The sequence below is a fragment of the Oryctolagus cuniculus genome, chromosome 5, assembly GCF_964237555.1.
Source record: "Oryctolagus cuniculus chromosome 5, mOryCun1.1, whole genome shotgun sequence".
Lineage (NCBI taxonomy): Eukaryota > Metazoa > Chordata > Mammalia > Lagomorpha > Leporidae > Oryctolagus > Oryctolagus cuniculus.
The window spans coordinates 126690717-126708918 of record NC_091436.1 but is presented as its reverse complement, the minus strand read 5'-3'; the positions used below and the strand labels follow the sequence as shown (position 1 = coordinate 126708918).

The following is an 18202-nucleotide window of genomic DNA, read 5'->3' as shown; positions in this document are numbered from 1 at the left end:
ACAGAATTTCAGAACACAAGGAAAAACTGTTTTTCCTGAATTAATACAGGATATATATATATATATATATATATATCAGTCTAGATATAAGGGAGAAGACTATCGTTAGCCAGGTTCAAGATTTCTGCACATCTCTCTGCTGTACCAAGGAGAAACCAGAAGTGAGGCAGATTGGATAGAATCCTCACCTTTGCTCATTTACCATAGTCTTCATCAAGGAATTTGAATAAAACATGATTTTAGAGATCCCTGGCTTGTTTTCTTTTCTATGGGTCCCCACAAAAAAAGCATAAAAATGGAGCTGCTTTACAATGGGGACAGAAACTGTGGACTCCTAATTCACCAGCTCCTCCTGACTTCTCTAGGGACCTTTTTCTGAAGCTTTAAGCTCCTAAGAGGATGGCTAAAAACTAGTGGACCTGCCTGGTCACCTTTTCATACAAAGGAAAAAATATCAAGACCCAGAATGGTGAGGTGATCTGTCTAAAACCCACACAGCAAGTTGGTAGCAGAGGTGGGTCGGAAATCAGAAGCATCTGATTTCTGGTTTAATGTCCTGCAATTCATATACTTTGTCTTCTTTCTAAAAACAGATGAGAAAATTCAGGTCAACTCCTACCCTTGCCCTTCACACTTCATTTCTAAGAAACCCATATTCAAAGATTCCTTTCAGGGCTATCCAAAATTTAATGAAAAAAGAACAGATACTCTTTGAAACATTTGCCTAAAAAACCTAATATATGGCAAGAGAAGAGCTCTACTGACACATTATGAGGCCTATAGTTTTGTTTGGGGAGCCTTAGAAGATATATTTCACTGACATAACAATGTTGGTCCAGTATTTATTACAAAGATAACATTAGGGACACAGCTCCAAGAAAAGTAACCAGGCTTTAAGATATCAAAGGGACTAGCAAGAGACTCTAGAAGAAATTCAACAGAGACCTGCATAGAAGGCTCCACGTCTACCTCAATCCGCTTCTTCAGAATGGATTTCTTGGGCATCACAGATACTTCCTCAGGCCGATGCAAAGAATACCCTGGCTCTGCTGCCGTCAGGACACCTGACAATCCAGGGATGGAACAACCAGTGTCGCCGCCATCCACTCCCACCAGTTCCTGACTCAAGCTCCTACTCCGTTCCTCCTCTTCCTCTCGTTTTCGCCTGGCAAGGTCCAGCTCTCGAAACTCGGGGTCTAGAAACCTAGGACTTGGGCTTCGTCTCCGTTGTCGATAGTTCCGAGTCCCTGATGTAAAACTTGGGTGCTCCCCTCCCACGCTGTGTATCTTCTCAGTGTCATCATAACGGGGCCTTTTGGCCTCCCGGTTCCTTTCCTCAGATCGTACAGAGTACGAGCCTTTGAGTTTGTCTCTGTTCCGTTCTGTACCCCGCAAGAGCTCATCATGACAACTGATATGGGGACTATAATCAGATCGATGCAGGAAAGTTTCTCTCGTTCGGTAGTCATCAAGTTGTTCCAAGAAGGGACTGAGAGGTCTCTCTTCCCGGGAAATGTATCGCTCAAGACCACGAGAGCATTGGGAGCTTCTAGTGAAGACAGAATCATCAGTCAGGTCATCCCTGAGGAAAGAGAAAGTACCAGTAAATAGAACGGACTTGGAAAAAGCAAGATTAGACAAGGATGAGAAACACATTTGGAAATGGATTATAGACTGCTTAGAGAAAAAGACAATAACCATAAAGTACAAGAATAGATCTATGTCTAATTTGTGGAACTTTTCCTATCTCTTTCCCCAGGGACATAGCAGCTTTATTAGCCTCTAATCAAGGGGTGATATGAGGATACTTCAAAAAGTTCATGGAAATGGAATTGAAAGAAAAGCCTGTTTTGGTGGAAAAAAATTTTGAAATCCACGCACAGAGTAGTCCTGGAAAAGATCAATGGAAACTGCTTAGTATGAAAAAAATTATGTAGATTTGAAAAAAAAAAAAACTGCATCCAAATAATTACTTTTGTTTTCATTTTCCACAAAATTTTAAAAAGATTTCATTTATTTATTTGAGAGGTACGAGCTACAGACAGAGAGAGGAGAGGCAGAGAGAAAGGTCTTCCATCTGCTGGTGCATTCCCCAAATGGCAGCAATGGCCAGAGCTGAGCTGATCTGAAGCCGGGAGCCAGGAGCTTCTTCTGGATCTCTCATGTGCACAGGTGGCAGGGGCCCAAGCACTTGGGCTATCTTCCACTGCTTTTCCAGGCCATAGTAGAGAGCTGGACCAGAAGAAGAGCAGCCAGGACTCGAACTGGTGCCCATATGGGATGCCAGCGCCGTACGCAGAGGCTTAGCCCACTACACCACAGTGATGGCCACCAATTTTTTTTAATGATTTATTTTATTTATTTGAAAGGCACTGTTTGTTTAGAGATAAAGAGGGAGAGACAGAGATCTCCCACTTGCTGGTTCACTCTCCAAATGGCTACAACGGCCAGGGCTAGGCTAGCCAGGAGCCAGGAGCCTCCTCTGGGTCTCTCACCGGGGAGCAGGGGCCCAAGGACTTGGGCCATCTCCCTGCTTTCCCAAGCACATTAGCAGGGAGTTGAACTGGAATTGGAGCAGCTGGGACTCAAACAGGAACCTGGATGGGATGCCACAAAGCCAACCCCCTCTTCAAGGTTTTTGAAATACCCTTTCATTTCTTTTAAGATTTATTTTTTATTTCTTTGAAATGCAGAGAGAGAGAGAGAGAGAGAGAGAGGGACAGAGAGATATCTTCCATCCACTGGTTCACTCCTCAAATGGCCGCAACATCTGGGGCTGGGCAGGGCCAAAGCTAGGAGCTCAAAGTTTCTTCCAGGTTTCCTACATGGGTGCAGGGGCCTAAGGACTTGGGCCATCATCTGGTGCCTTCCCAGGCACATTAACAGGGAGCTGAGGATGCCAGCATCGCAGACAGAGGCTTAACATACTATGCCACAACACAGACCCAAAGTATCAGTTTTTTAATTTTTATTTTTTTATTATTTTAAAAATTTGTTTGACAGGTAGATTTATAGACAGTGAGAGAGAGAGAAAGGTCTTCCTTCCGTTGGTTCACTCCCCAAATGGCTGCCACGGCCGGAGCTGTGCCAATCCGAAGCCAGGAGCCAGGTGCTTCTTGCTGGTCTCCCATGCGGGTGCAGGGGCCCAAGCACCTGGGCCATCCTCCACTGCCCTACTGGGCCACAGCAGAGAGCTAGACTGGAAGAGGAGCAACCGGTACTAGAACCCGGTGCCCATATGGGATGCCGGTGCCGCAGGTGGAGGATTAACCAAGTGAGCCACGTCACTGGCCCAAAGTACTCTTTTACTACCAATATACCTAGACAGAACTCTTAAGCTAATTTCTTCGACTAAATTTTGTGGATGCAGAGTATCATGCCAGGGTTTAGGAGATGTGAAAACACCACCAAAAGACTAGAGTCATAGGTTACCTAACACCATACTAGATAATACTAGCTCCTAAAAATATGCTCTGGGGGCCTGCAGTGCTGGCATTCCACATGGGCGCTGGTTCGAGACCTGGCTGCTCTATTTCTGACCTAATTCTCTGCTATAGCCAGGGAAAGCAGTAGAAGATGGCCCAAGTCCTTGGGCCCCTGCACCCACGTGGGAGACCAGAAAGAAGCTCCTGGCTCCTGGCTCCTGGCTTCAGATTGGTGCAGCTCCAGCTGTTGCGGCCAACTGGGGATTGAACCATCGGATGGAAGACCTCTCTCTGTCTCTCTCTCTGCCTCTCCTTCTCTCTCTGCATAACTGTGTAACTCTGACTTTCAGATAAATAAGTAAATCTTTAAAAGAAAAAATGTGGTCTGGACCTATAGCATCAGCATTAACTGGGAATTTGCTAGAAATACAGATTCTCGGGCTCTATCTCAGGCCTAATGAACCAGAATCCATATTTAGCAAGATTTTCAGGTGATCTGTATGCACTTAAACCTTTAAGAAACATCAGTTCAATTTTTTTTAAGATTTACTTATTTTATTTGAAAGGCAGATTTATAAAGAGGCAGAGGTAGAAAGATAGAGAGAGAGAGAGAGGTCTACTATCTGCTGGATCACTCCCCAGATGGCCGCAATGGCCAGGGCTGATCCGGATCCGAAGCCAGGAGCCAGGGGCGTCCTCTGGGTCTCCCACGCTGGTGCAGGGCCATCTTCCACTGCTTTCCCAGGTCATAGCAGAGAGCTAGATTGAAGTGGAGCAGCTGGGACACAAACTGGTGCTCACATGGGATTGCCGGCACTGTAGGCGGCCACTTTACTTACTATGCCACAGCACTGGCCCCAGATTAATGGCTTTTAAGATGTTCCACAGAAATTCCAAATAGTTTAAGAAGGGGCCAAGTATTGTGGTGAAGCAGGTAAAGCTGCTGCCACCTGTGATGCCAGAATCTCATATTGGTGTCAGTTCAAGATCCAGCTGCTCTACTTCCAATCCAGCTCCCTGCCAATGTGCCTGGGAAAGCAGCAAAAGATGGCCCACATGCTCAGGCCCCTGTACCCATGTGGGAGACCTAGAAAAAGCTCCTGACTCCTGGCTTTGACATGGCCCAGCTCCATCTGTTGCAGTCATTTGGAGAGTGAATCAGTGGATGGAAGATATCTGCCTCCCTCTCTCTCTCTCCCTCCCCCCCCCTTTCATTGTGTAACTCTGATTTCAAATAAATAAATAAATCTTAAAAAAAAAAAAGTGTAAAAAGCTACCTAATGGAGAAGGTGCTAGGAAAGCAGAACCAGCAGGGCTCTGGCCTATTACCTCACTTAACTCATACTGGTCTCAATTTTCTGTCTATATACTAAAGTTCTGTATAATACTTAGCTGAAAAAAGGGGGTGTCATTGTAGGAAAATTCTTTTAACTACTGATCTATCTAATTAGCACGATTTTCTCATAAGTTTTAGAAGATACTCCAATGCTTTGTTTTGCTGGCTCACATATTAACAACCACAAAACTCCCTTATTGGCCTGTTTTGTCACACTCTCTCCTTCCTTGTCTGGAAACCCACAAGCACATGCTAATCTTGTGCCCAGGAAAGCAAGTGTTTTGGCTCACTGTACCTTCTAATTTCATGGAAGTACCAAAGTCTCAAATTTTGTGGTGTGAAGAAAAATACAAGATGGGAAAGCTGTTCTTTTAGCTCAGAGTTCTATACCACATATAACACAAAATCTTCTTGGGCACTATGGACACAGAACTTCTATGATCTAAAAAGAAATTTTCTAACTTAAATCACAGATAGAAATAATAAATAAATAAATAAATACTTTAAGCATGTAACTTTTGGGCAAACTGAATAAAAGTGTTTCCAACTACTCACATTCCAGAGTAAATTATTGGTGTCTTTTATACTTTTTGGTAGCCACTTTTTGGTTTTTTGTGTATTTCTAAAAATGACTTTTCTTCCCCCCCCCCCCCTTTTTTTTTTTTTTTTGACAGAGTGGATAGTGAGAGAGAGAGAGACAGAGAGAAAGGTCTTCCTTTTTGCCGTTGGTCCACCCTCCAATGGCCGCCATGGTGATCCGAGGCCAGGAGCCAAGTGCTTCTCCTGGTCTCCCATGGAGTGCAGGCCCCAAGGACTTGGGCCATCCTCCACTGCACTCCCAGGCCATAGCAGAGAGCTGGCCTGGAAGAGGGGCAACCGGGACAGAATCCGGCACCCTGACTGGGACTACAACTTGGTGTGCCGGCGCCGCAGGCGGAGGATTAGCCTATTGAGCCGCGGTGCCGGCTTTTCTTCCTTTTTTAATAGTTGTTTATCTCGGGCTAGCACTGTGGTGCAGCAGGTAAAGCCACTGCCTGCAGTGGCATCCCATGTGGGCGCCAGTTCAAGTCTCAGCTGCTCTACTTCTGATCCAGCTTCCTGCTAATATGCCTGGGAAAGCAGTGGAGGATGGTCCAAGTCCTTGGTACCCTGCACCCACGTGGCAGACCCAGAGGAAGCTCCTGGATCCTGGCTTTGGATCAGCTCAGCTCTGGCCATTCTGGCTATTTGGGGAGTGAACCAGTGGATAGAAGACCTCTCTTTCTGTCTCTACCTCTCTCTGTAACTCAAATAAATAAAATAAAAAAATTTTAAAAATATTTATCTCGAGCCGGCTCCGCGGCTCACTAGGCTAATCCTCCGCCTTGTGGCACCGGCACACCGGGTTCTAGTCCCGGTCAGGGCACCAGATTCTGTCCCGGTTGCCCCTCTTCCAGGCCAGCTCTCTGCTGTGGCCAGGGAGTGCAGTGGAGGATGGCCCAAGTGCTTGGGCCCTGCACCCCATGGGAGACCAGGGTAAGTACCTGACTCCTGCCATTGGATCAGCACGGTGCGCCAGCCGCAGCGCGCCGGCCGCGGCGGCCACTGGAGGGTGAACCAACGGCAAAGGAAGACCTTTCTCTCTGTCTCTCTCTCTCACTGTCCACTCTGCCTGTCAAAAAAAAAAATTATCTCTAAGACACTACCAGAATATCAAAAAGTTGCCTTTTATTATTTACCAGTCCTGTCTTTGTTCAAGTTGTAAAACTGGGCAACAGCTATAAATATTTTTATTTTTATTTATTTATTTTTATTTTTTGACAGGCAGAGTGCATAGTGAGAGAGAGAGAGAGAGAGAGAAAGGTCTTCCTTTTGCCGTTGGTTCACCCTCCAATGGCCGCCGCGGCTGGCGCACCGCGCTGTTCCGAAGGCAGGAGCCAGGTGCTTCTCCTGGTCTCCCAAGGGGTGCAGGGCCCAAGCACTTGGGCCATCCTCCACTGCACTCCCTGGCCACAGCAGAGAGCTGGCCTGGAAGAGGGGCAACCGGGAAAGAATCCGGCACCCCAACCAGGACTAGAACCCAGTGTGCCGGTGCCACAAGGCGGAGGATTAGCCTAGTGAGCCGAGGCTCCAGCCAACAACAGCTATAAATAACTACATGAGGGTATCAGGAATAAACTTTACCACCTCCTCTACAAAGAATGCCACCTGTGAGAATCCAGAATCTGGGGAATTTTGAGATGGCAATATAATATTAAATGGATAGAAATGAGAAAGAACCAAGGATGATCTCTACAGTCAGACATAACTAGAGTAGAAATTTTACTCTGTAGGTCTGTCAACAATGAACACACTATATTTAAGAAAGAATATCATAGGCCGGCGCCGCGGCTCACTAGGCTAATCCTCCGCCTAGCGGCGCCGGCACACCGGGTTCTAGTCCCGGTCGGGGCGCCGGATTCTGTCCCGGTTGCCCCTCTTCCAGGCCAGCCCTCTGCTGTGGCCAGGGAGTGCAGTGGAGGATGGCCCAGGTGCTTGGGCCCTGCACCCCATGGGAGACCAGGAAAAAGCACCTGGCTCCTGGCTCCTGCCATCGGATCAGCGCGGTGCGCCGGCCGCAGCGCGCCGACCGCGGCGGCCATTGGAGGGTGAACCAACGGCAAAGGAAGACCTTTCTCTCTGTCTCTCTCTCTCACTGTCCACTCTGCCTGTCAAAAAAAAAAAAAAAGAAAAAAAAAAAAAAGAAAGAATATCATGACTTGAGACACTCCACTGCTAAAATGCCATCTACTACACAGAAAAGGTCAAGTCCTGCTCATATTAGTTTAGGGGAAAAACATAGGCTACATGGATAGCGGCAAGTTCATCCATGCTCCCATGTTCAGCTCACCTCTAGCCTAATATCTACTCACCTCTAAATATAAAGAAGCTAAATATGAGAAGGGTCTCAGAAAGCCTATGTACAGACTTAGAATCTCCGTCAAAATGAGGCACAAAACAATGAACAAGGCATAAAATAGTTAAAAAAAAAAAAAAAAGAGCAACCATGTAAATACAGGCAGAAATCACATTGGTTATTCTGTCCTCCTTTCTCAGGATTCCCAAAAGATAAGAAAGAGGACTGGCTGCAGAAAGAATGAGCCCCCCACATCTCTTATAGCTCGGAATACTTTGGTGAGACACACTCTCTGAAAGCCTTGGTTAAGTCCAAGTGTTTTCTAAAATAAGATCTATTCAAAAAAACTGATCAGTAGCTGGCATTGTGGCACAGTGGGGTTAAGCTGCTGCCTTCAATGCCTACATCCAATATGAGCATCAGCTCAAGTCTCAGCTGCTGTACTTCTGATCCAGCTTCCTGCTAACGTGCCTGAGAAAGCAGCAAAAGATGTTCCAGGTAACCGATCCTCTGCCATCCATGTGGGAGACCTGGATGAAGTTCCAGGCTCCTAGCTTTGACCTGGCTTAGCCTGAGCCATTGTGGCCATTTGGAGAGTAAACGACGGGGCTGGCACTGTAGCCTAGTGGTAATGCTGCCGCCTGCAGTGCCGACATCCTATATGTGCGCTGGTTCAAGTCTTCGTTGCTCCACTGCCGATCCGCTCTCTGCTATGGCCTGGGAAAGCAGTAGAAGATGGCCAAAGTCCTTGGGCCCCTGCAGCTGCGTGGGAACCCTGGAAAAAGCTCCTGGCTCCTGGCTTCAGATCAGCGCAGCTCCGGTCATTGCAGCTACTGGGGAGTGTACTAGAAGATGGAAGACCTATCTCTCTCTGTGTAACTCTTTCTTTTTTTTTTTTTTTTTTTTTGGACAGGCAGAGTGCATAGTGAGAGAGAGAGACAGAGAGAAAGATCTTCCTTTTGCCGTTGGTTCACCCTCAATGGCCACCACGGCTGGCACGCTGCGGCCTGCGCACCGTGCTGATCCTAAGGCAGGAGCCAGGTGCTTCTCCTGGTCTCCCATGGGGTGCAGGGCCCAAGCACTTGGCCATCCTCCACTGCACTCCCGGGCCACAGCAGAGAGCTGGCCTGGAAGAGGAGCAACCAGGAAAGAATCCAGCACCCCAACCAGGACTAGAACCTGGTGTGCCGGTACCGCTAGGTGGAGGATTAACCTATTGAGCCGCGGTGCCGGCCAAATAAATCTTTTTTTTTTTTTTTTTAAAGAATTCCATGAATGGAGCATTTAATGTGTAAAGTACTCTGCAGAAAAGAAGAAACTGACCTCATATGCACAAGATTTTAGAATCCAAATGTTCTAGAATTTTTCAACCTGTTCATACTCTCTTTTACAACAAGTTATTGTCCTACTCATAGGGCTGCTAAGGTGAGGATACTAACAGCCCTGGCAACTTGCCTATCACTCCAATCTGATATAAAACAAAAGATTCAATAAAAGAAAAGAAAAAAAATTAGAGTCTCAAGAAAAAATAAACATCTACATACAAAGGATAGAATGGCCTATTTTCATTAGGTGGAGATTAGACTCGCTGTCAGGAAACATTGTGAGTGTGCCAATGGGCCTGTGGCCTGGTTTTAGGGGATAGTAATTATACAGAAACCATATTAAAAAGAAAAGAACCCAATGTGTAGGGAACAAAAGTATAACGAAAGAAGGGCTTTGTACCTTCATTCAGAACTTTAATCTCACCTTCTCTACAGTAAACCTATCTCTCAGAAATATCTGACTCTGGAAGGAAGACTATTGCCCCAAAATCTTTAAGAGAAAAATTTAGTTTTTGTAATTTAAAAAGATAAATGGTCATCTGAAACACACATGCACACCACAGTTTATATAAAAGGAAGGTGATACCTTATGTTACCAAGAGGAAATACTGAAGTTACTTCAAAACCTCATACAGGAAGGAAGAGAATCATACCACGCACCAACTACCCAGACAGCCTACTCAATCATTTCCCAAAATAGAAACAGTTGGAAGGGCAAGGGCTGTTGCCTCAGTTAAGTAATATGGTCACATACACTCTCTTCAGGAGCTTCAGTGTTATATGTCCTGCCTTGCTTCCCTACACCCATAGCTGCTGGAGCTTTGAAGTAAACATGGAAGCACTGGTCCTCAGACTTCCCGCCCAGCTATCTCCTACTTGCCTGCCTGTGCTCTGTGTACCTCTGAAAGATAGTCTCCGTTTGAAAATATATTACCTTCACTTACTGTTGTGTTAACCATTTGTGAAAATTTCCAATGTGTTGGACAGAGACCATAACAGACTCAGAAAGAGTGCTTTCTTGCACTTTCATCCTTACTTTTTGACTTTTCTGAGGTAAAAAATACCTAACATGATTACTTACTTCCCATATAAAGTTCCTAGCACCTGAGGTCTTTATTTTGACACCCCAGGAGTATGTCCTTCTTCAGGACTCTGTAGTTGTAAGGTAATAACTGTACTTAAGCATTTTTAAAGATCTCTAATTTGGGGCCAGCACTGTGCTGAGCAGTGCCAGCATCCCATATGGGTATCAGTTCAAGTGCTGGCTTCTCCATTTCCCATACAGCTTCCTACTAATGTGCCTGGGAAAACAGCAAAAGATGGTCCAAGCACTTGAGCTCCTACACTCACATGGGAGACCTAGAAGCTCCTGGCTCCAGACTGGCCCAGCTCTGGCCATCATGGCCATTTGGGGAGTGAACCAGCGGATGGAAGATCTCGCTCCCACCACCCTTCTCTGTAATTCTTTCAAATAAATAAATAAATCTTTAAAAAATTATGAAAAAAATCTGTACTAATGCTTTATCTATTTAATATACATACATGTATTAGACATGAATTTATTTAAACCCTTTCTGAATCTGTTTCACCCTGCACAAGCTAAAATATATATACATAAGGGACCTGTTGGTATTTTCAGTATTTTATAATCTACACCACCTCAACTGTTTTTGATTTGTGAGAACTCTGATTATATCTTTATCATCTTCATTCTAGATTAAAAAAAAAAAAAAAAGTCTTTTTGGTTTAACAGAGAGAAGAACAGATCTTCCATCTGCTGGCTCGCTCCCCAGATGGCTGCAACAGCCAAGGTTGGGGGCCAGGCTGAAGCCAGGAGCTTCTTCTGGGTCCCCCATGTGGGTACAGGGGTCCAAACACTTGGACCATCTTCTGCTGATTTCCTAGGCATATTAGCAGCCATTGTGGCCATTTGGAGAGTGAACCAGCAGATGGAAGACTTCTCTCTCTCTGCCTCTGTCTCTCTGTAATTCTGCCTTTCAAATAAGTAAATAAATCTTAAAAAAATTAGCAAGATTTTTTTTTAAAAGTGCAGCAACTGAGACTCAAACTGGCACCCATAGCATGCTGGCACTGCAGGCAGCAGCTTAACCATCTACACCACAGTGCCAGTTCCAAAGTCATTTTCATTTATTTATTTTTTTGAACAGAAGAATGACAGAGAGACAGAGATCTTCTATCTGCTGTTCACTCTCTGATATGCCCACAACAGCCAGGGCTAATCTGAGCCAAGCCAGAGCCACAAGCCAGAAATTCCATTCAGGTCTCTCATGTGGGTGGCAGGAACTCAAGCACGTTGGCAATCATTTGCTGCCTCCTAGGCATATTAGCCGGAAGCTGAATCATAAACAGAGGTGAGGGCTGGCACCTTGGTGTAGTGGGCTAAGGCCTCCTCCTGTGGCTCCAGCATCCCATATGGGAGCCAGTTTGAGTCCCAGCAGCTCCTCTTCAGATCCAGCTCTCTGCTGTGGCTGGGGAAAGCAATAGAAGATGGCCCAAGTGCTTGGGCCCCTGCACCCACATGGGAGACCCAGAAGCTCCTGGCTTCAGACTGGCCCAGCTCTGGCTGCTGCAGACATTTGGAGAATGAACTAGTGGATCGAAGACCTCTCTGTCTCTCCCTTTGTCTGTAATTCTACCTCTCAAAATAAATAAAACATTTTTAAAAAAGCAGCTCCATCCTGATCTTCCTAAGCAGTGACTTCACTCTCTGTACCACAACATCTGGCCCAAGATGACCTTTTTAAAGTCTTTTCTTCTATACAATTCATTCAGAAAGTCTCCCCACTCAGTCTTTTCCAATGTTACATTTTCTGTTAGACAAATGGACATGGGGATTAACTTCAGCGCTGGCACTAGCCTTTCAAACACATTATTCAGAAAACAGCAACACTTCTGCCTTCAAGGGTAGTACTAGCATAGTATACCCTGTTTTAGCTGCAGCCTACCTCTCCATGTCCTCCAGGTTATCCACTGGTGACCCCAACCGATCACTAAGCCGTCGCCGTTCAGGGGTGCTAACACAGAAGTGGTCATTGCCAACAGTGATCCTTAAGCTCTGTTCCAAAGAAGAGTCAGAACGCAGACCAGGAGAGCGTCTCTGTAAGATGAAAGTTCATATGGTAATCGATACAGTCAAGACACCTCTATACCCAAAAACATGCCTCAAAAACATGCCTCTCTTTAGTCAGAGTCATGGTCCAACAAGAAGAAGAAGAGAAATGGCTGTAAGATACTACTCCAAGAATAAAGCACTTTAAAAAAAAAAAAAAAACTGTCTTTTCTTAGCCATAAAAGCCCCAATCTCTGATTCTCCCAAACAGTGATCTCTCATATTTAATGGGTGTGGGAACACAGAACTGAATAAAGTCTCCTGCTCCCAGAGCCTAAACATTTCTAGTGAAAAAGACAAGCCCACAACAGGTTTTTTTTTTTTTTTTAAAGTACTTTTACCAGTGATAGGTGCTATAAAGTCATTAAAACGTAATAGCATGAGAGAGACAGGAGAGTTACTTCAGATAGAACAGAGAAGGCCTTCCTTCAGCCTTCAGCCTGAGACCTGGATGGTGAGATCTGATCTTGCCAAAACCAGGTAGAAAGAGGTTTCAGGCGAAGGGAAGAACTGCCTCTGTACTGAACTTGGCATGTTTGAGTAACAGCAGTATGTGTGTACACAGCAAAATGATAAGACAGGCAGAAACCATGGTTGGGAAAACATGAAGTTTTTCTTAGTGTAGTAAGAGCTACAGGAGAGTTTTAAGAGGGAGAATGACGCGATCTGACTGCTTTTCTTTCAGGTGCTCGTATTGTTCACTCCCGCACCTCCTTTATGTCTGTTTTCAAAGGTCACCTTCCTGGAAGGCCTTCCCTGGCTATCCTATCAAAAATTTTAACTCCCAGGGCCAGCACGGTGGCACATCAGGTTAAGCCCCTACCTATAATGTCAGTATCCCAAACAAGTGCCAGTTAGAGTACTGGCTGTTCCATTTCTGATCCAGCTCCCTACTAATGCACATGAGAAAGCAGCAGAAGATGGCCCAAGAGCCTGGGCCCCAGCCTTCCACATGGAAGACCAGGATGGAGTTCCAGGGTCCTGGTTTGGGCCTGGCTCAACCCCAGCCATTGCAGCCATTTAGGGAGTAAACTACCAGATGGAAAATCTCTCTCTGTAATTCTGCCTTTCAAATAAATAAACTTTTTTTTTTTTTTTAAGCAAACCAAGAGGGGGACTCCAAGAGGAAGACTTAAGAAAACTGTGATGGTGGAGTCTGTATAATGGATCTTCAAAAAAACATTTTTAACTGCTTTCTCCATTCTTTTCTCTCACTCAATCACATTTATCATAGCCTTTCTAACACCTCCATCTTATTAACTCTCTTCACCAGAAGGAAAAACTCTACAAGAAGTTTTTGGTCTGACTAGTTCTTTGGTGTATTGTGACATCCAAGAACAGAACCCACTGGATGCTCAAGAATATTTGTGAAATACATAAAATGAAAGCTTAAATAATTATTTAGACTTCTGCACACAGAATAAACTGGAGGGTGGCAAGAGTGAATTATAAAGGAGCCAAATGCAACAATCCAGGCAAGAGGGAATAGGGTTTAGGACCTAAGTGAAGACAACAGGACTGCTTTGGGGGTGCAATGTGGACGAAGAGCTAGCAGGTTAGACAGATAAGGTTAATCTGACAGATGACATATGGGAAGGGAGATGATGACTGTTTTTACTTAATGGAAGATGCCATTTGCTGAAACACAGAAGACTGAAGCAAATTTGTGCACTGGAGAAAAGGAGACTGTGGAAACAAATATTCTGTTCTCCTTGCTTCCGCTGCAGTTAAGTGACTGACACGCTCAACCTTAACCGTGATAATTCAACTTGGTTACATGTTAGAGCCACAGGAGAAAAGAGAAACTTTGTCACTGACGTCAAAAGAAAAAAAAATGATGAACTGAAAACAAAAACCACTTTCAAAACACCAGACCGTGCCCAGAGGTTCCGCTAGAGCCGTGTAGTGAGAGGTCGACCTTATGCCTCAACTCAACTTCCTAATCTCAGGCGCCGCTGCTCGGGCAGTGAAACCTAACGGTGCAAATCACGGGCTCCGGGATCGAGGCAGATGCGAGCTGAAGCACACACGGCTCCACTTGTCCCAAGATACGCAAGCCTCCCTGGGGTGGGTGTGGGGGTTCCTCGGCCGCCCCAGGCCTCCAAAGGTGGCCAGAGTGTACAGGGTGAAGCCGAACTCCTGGCGGTTAGCTCAACGAGTGGTGGTGGCCAGCCCCAGGGCTGTGGTTATGCACACTTCATTCCGGAGAGGCGGCACCGCTTTAGATCAGCTAACCGTTCACACCGCCGGCGTCCGGCCCGGCTCGGCCACCCAGCCGGACCTGCAGCTGCTCCCGCTAATAAGCTCCAGCGGGGGCACGCATCGCGGAACCTTGAGACGTCAACTCTCCCTAACAACCCCCGCGCCCCCGTCCTGGCAAACTTTTCCACACCTCACCCCGAGTCCTGAGGCTCGGAGCGCTCCCTCCCGACCCGGCGGTCCCCAGTCCGTTATAGTGGAAACGACGCTCCCGGGCGGACAGCAGCCTGCCGGCTCCGGCTAGCCCAGGGGGCCGAGGCGAGGTTTCCATTCAAGACCCCGGCCTGGAGGCCGCGGGGCGTTGCTGGAAGCGGGAACTCCGGCCGAAAGGGCTAGGGATGGAGGGAGTCCCGGGCGAGGGTGGGATTACCCGGCTGCCGCTGTCGCCTGGATGGTCTCCGCGGCCGTCCCGGGCGAAGTCGGCGCGGGACTCCCCTCGGCTGCTGCCTCGGAAGCCGGACGAGCCCGGCGGGAAGAGTCGTCGGCTCCGCGGCGGGGACGGGGAGCCGCGACGGGCCCGCGGCGGGGACGGGGAGCAGCGACGACCCCGCGGCGGGGACGGCGAGGCCCGGCGGCCGCGGGGCGGGGACGGGGAGCTGCGGCGACCCCGCGGCGGAGATGGCGAGGCCCGGCGGCTGCGGGGCCCTGAGGGCGAGCGGGGCCGGCGAGTCGGGGTCCGCAACGAGGAGGCGGAGGAGCAGGAGGGCGGTGGCGGCGAAGTGCGGCGGACGGGGCCTGAGGAAGAGCCGGAGCTGCGGCTGCTGCGAGGGCCGCCGCCGCCGCCGTCTTTAGGCCGGTGTGAGGAGACTGAGGAGCGGGCGCCGCTGCGGTACATGGCTCCGGCAGCAGCGGCCACGGCGGCAGCTCCGACCCGCGGGCGCCCTGGACGCGGGCCCCGAGCGCGCCGCCGCAGCTGCAGCCGCTGCCGCCACGGCCGCCGCGCGCCGCCCCCAGGGCAGCACCCTCCTCTCGGCCCGCGCCGGCCCTCGGGCCCGGCCAAGCGCGCCTCCGCAGCCGGCGGTTTGAGGGCGCGAGCACGCGTCCGACACACCCCTCCCGCCCTCAGGGCCTCCCAGCTCCTCTACTCTGGGAGCGGCCACAGGAGGCAGGAGAAGCGGGGCGGAGCGCAGGAGCTGGCGCGAGCCGGGGCGAGGGGAAGGGAGGGGAGGAGAGGGGAGAGGAGGGAGGGAGGAGAAGGGAAGCGCGCGCCCTGCGCTGCACACGCTCCGCCCCCAGCCCCGCAAGATGGCCGCCGCCGAACCACCCACTAGCCCTCCCCCGGCGGCCACGTGACCCCGGGGCCGCGCGCGCAGTGGGCGGGGCGGAAGAAAGGGCTCCGCCGGAGAGGAGCCCGTTCGTCCCGGGATGCCCGAGGCCACTGGACGCCGCTGTCTTCGGGACGGGCGTCTCCGCTCTTTCCCCTCAAGGCTGTTCGTTTGTGAGAGGGAAGTGAATGGTTACATGAGAGGAGGACTTAAATGACTCCCAGAGTGGCGGCCATTATGCAGCTCGGCAAAGGAGCCCACAGAAATCATGGTCCCCCGGGAACGGCCGACCGCCCGCAGTTTCCTGTCCAGTATCCTGAAATTAAAAGAAAAGCGCGGGTTGGAGGGAGGCGGAACCCGAAACAGACATCAGTAGGTTTTCCGAGAGATCTGTCAACCACGCATTCTGGAGCCCACGCGGGGATAGACAGGCCTGGGAGCTTGTCGTGAGAGATTCAGAAATGCTCTCTCCTCCCCGGACCTGTGACCGGAATGTTTCTGGATACAGGTGTCCGGTCTCTGCATCCTAAATGCAAAAGCCAGAAAACGGAAAGGCAACACACAAAAGAAATACTGTGGTCAGAGCATGAAAATAATGTTGACTCTAATGTTTCTGTCTACCAACTAGAAATAACGAGAAAATGGTATTTAATAAAAGCAAAGGCAGAACACAGGAAAATTTAATTATAAAATTTATATTGTCTAGTTCTTGCATAAAATTCAAAATATTTTCAATTTTACACGTTGTAGCACATGCTTACATCATAGTTGGGTAAAATGTTTTACTAGCTGATTTTTTTTTACACTTGGCGTATTTCACTCTTTATATGATCTTTATGCAATTTAAAAACCCATAAAAATTATTTTAATGAAAAAATACTAAAAGTCTTCCAGAGGTATACATATGCTCTGTCTTTATTAGCCTATATATGGGTTTTGGTTATCCATACTTTTGATGGCATCTAAGTAAATATGAAGAAAATGTGAGTTAGGGTGTATAGATACTTGGAATGAAGACATTTTAATCAGGGTTCATTATACTCTGTGTCAACTTTTCCTCCTCGATTTTGCCATACTGAGTTCGTATTTTTATCAAGGGAGCTATGGTCTATGATCCTCCTGGTCTGTGAGCCGAATTCTCTCCTACTTCCCCTTCCCAGCCGCCCTCTCGGTGGTTTCTGTCCTGTCTTTGGTGTAAGCTCTCACAGATCCCTTCACTTCTCAAGCAGCTTTCAGTCGCACAAGCAGTCTTACTGGATTTGCGAGAATGTCTAGTCCAGGGTCACAATGGAAACGTTATTCAAGCTGAAGGTTCTCCCCTCCCCTAGCTTCAGACTTGAAGCCTGCTTGTAAGGAAGGGAGGCGTGGAGGGCGGCTCCACATCCCTGCCTTTTCCCCTCGGAGTTTACTCTTCCTCTCCTACCGACCAGCCGCTAGTGCCCCACCCCACCCCCAGCCTAAGCGAGAGAGGGCACTAGAGGGAAGGCGCCCAGACTTCCTGGTTGGTGCAGGTCGCTGTTGTCGTCTAAAACTGGTTCCCTACGGACATGGAAGATTCACGTATGTTAGCACTTTGTGGGCTTCTTGAGGACTCTCTTGCTAGGACCAAGGCAATGTCTTTTCTCTAGCTGTCTGTCTGTAATTCCCCTCCCTCGAGTTGATATCCTGGAGGCACATGCCATCCAGCAGTCACTGGAGGTGTGGGGAGGCCGCCGGGTCTGGGCATCTAACATGGGATAATTAAATTTAAATATTTTTAAAAATTCTATGAGGGAAGGCAAGAGAAGTGAGAGAGAGAGAGAGAAAGCGAGCGAGTATGTGTGTGCTCTAGGTCCCATCCGCTAGTTCACTTCCCAAATGCCGTCAATGGGCCACACCAAAGCCAGGATCTAGGAACTCAATTCAGGTAGCAGGAACCTAGTTCTGGAGTCCCCACTGCTGCCTCCCAGGGAAGGGAAGAAGCTGGAATCAGGAGCCAGGTACTTCAGCATGGGACTGAGGGTCTTAACTGATGACTTAACTGCTAGGCCAAATACCCCCTCAGAATCCCTTTTGAGTAACTCCAAGTTGGTTGCCTTCTTGGTACTCTGGGGCTCACTGATTAACTGAATCATTGCCCTGCTGGCAGAGGGAGTCCAGGTGGCTCCGCATGCAACCCGCTGTACTTGCCACCCCAGCACAGCTGGGCTTGCCTGTGGACTTCCCTCCCGTGCATCAGTCCCTGTGGACCTCCCAACCAGGAGAGACAAGCCAGGCATTCTGACAGGTCCTAGTGGAGGACTGGATCTCACCTGACTTTTGGCCAAGAGCTCTCACTCTCTGGGGAAAATACAGGCCCCTTAGGCAACTCTTCAACATAACCCTCATTCTTCTATGTAGAATGAAGGTGGATGATTAGTAATGGCGGCAGACTAGTTCATAATCTCTTTAAATATTTATTTGTTTGAAAGTCAGAGTTACACAGAGAAGGAGAGGCAGAGACAGAGAGAGGTCTTCCATCCACTGGTTCACTCCCCAGTTGGACACAGTGGCCAGAGCTGCACTGACCCGAAGCCAGGAGCCAGGAGTTTGTTCCTGGTCTCTCACG

General features: G+C 48.2%; 1 protein-coding gene across 7 annotated transcripts in view; it reads right to left on the bottom strand.

Moving 5' to 3' along the window:
• The window catches only part of ZNF318 (zinc finger protein 318), a 50273-nt gene extending 34724 nt beyond the window's left edge, over positions 1–15549 (bottom strand). For 3 of the 7 annotated variants that reach the window (XR_011388675.1, XR_011388676.1, XM_051854711.2), the window contains exons 1-3: positions 14721–15547; positions 11928–12079; positions 946–1582 (exon numbers count right to left, since the gene is read on the bottom strand). Coding sequence is in view for 3 of the 7 variants with exons in the window: in XM_051854711.2 (XP_051710671.1) it covers positions 946–1582; positions 11928–12079; positions 14721–15185 (1254 nt within the window). In the remaining 4 variants the exon portion in view is untranslated. Of the gene's footprint in view, positions 1–945; positions 1583–11927; positions 12080–14720 lie in introns of all 7 variants that reach the window. The other 4 variants (XR_011388677.1, XR_007922967.2, XM_017345140.3 and 1 more) reach the window with 4 other exon arrangements.
• Between the last annotated feature and the right edge of the window lie 2653 nt (positions 15550–18202).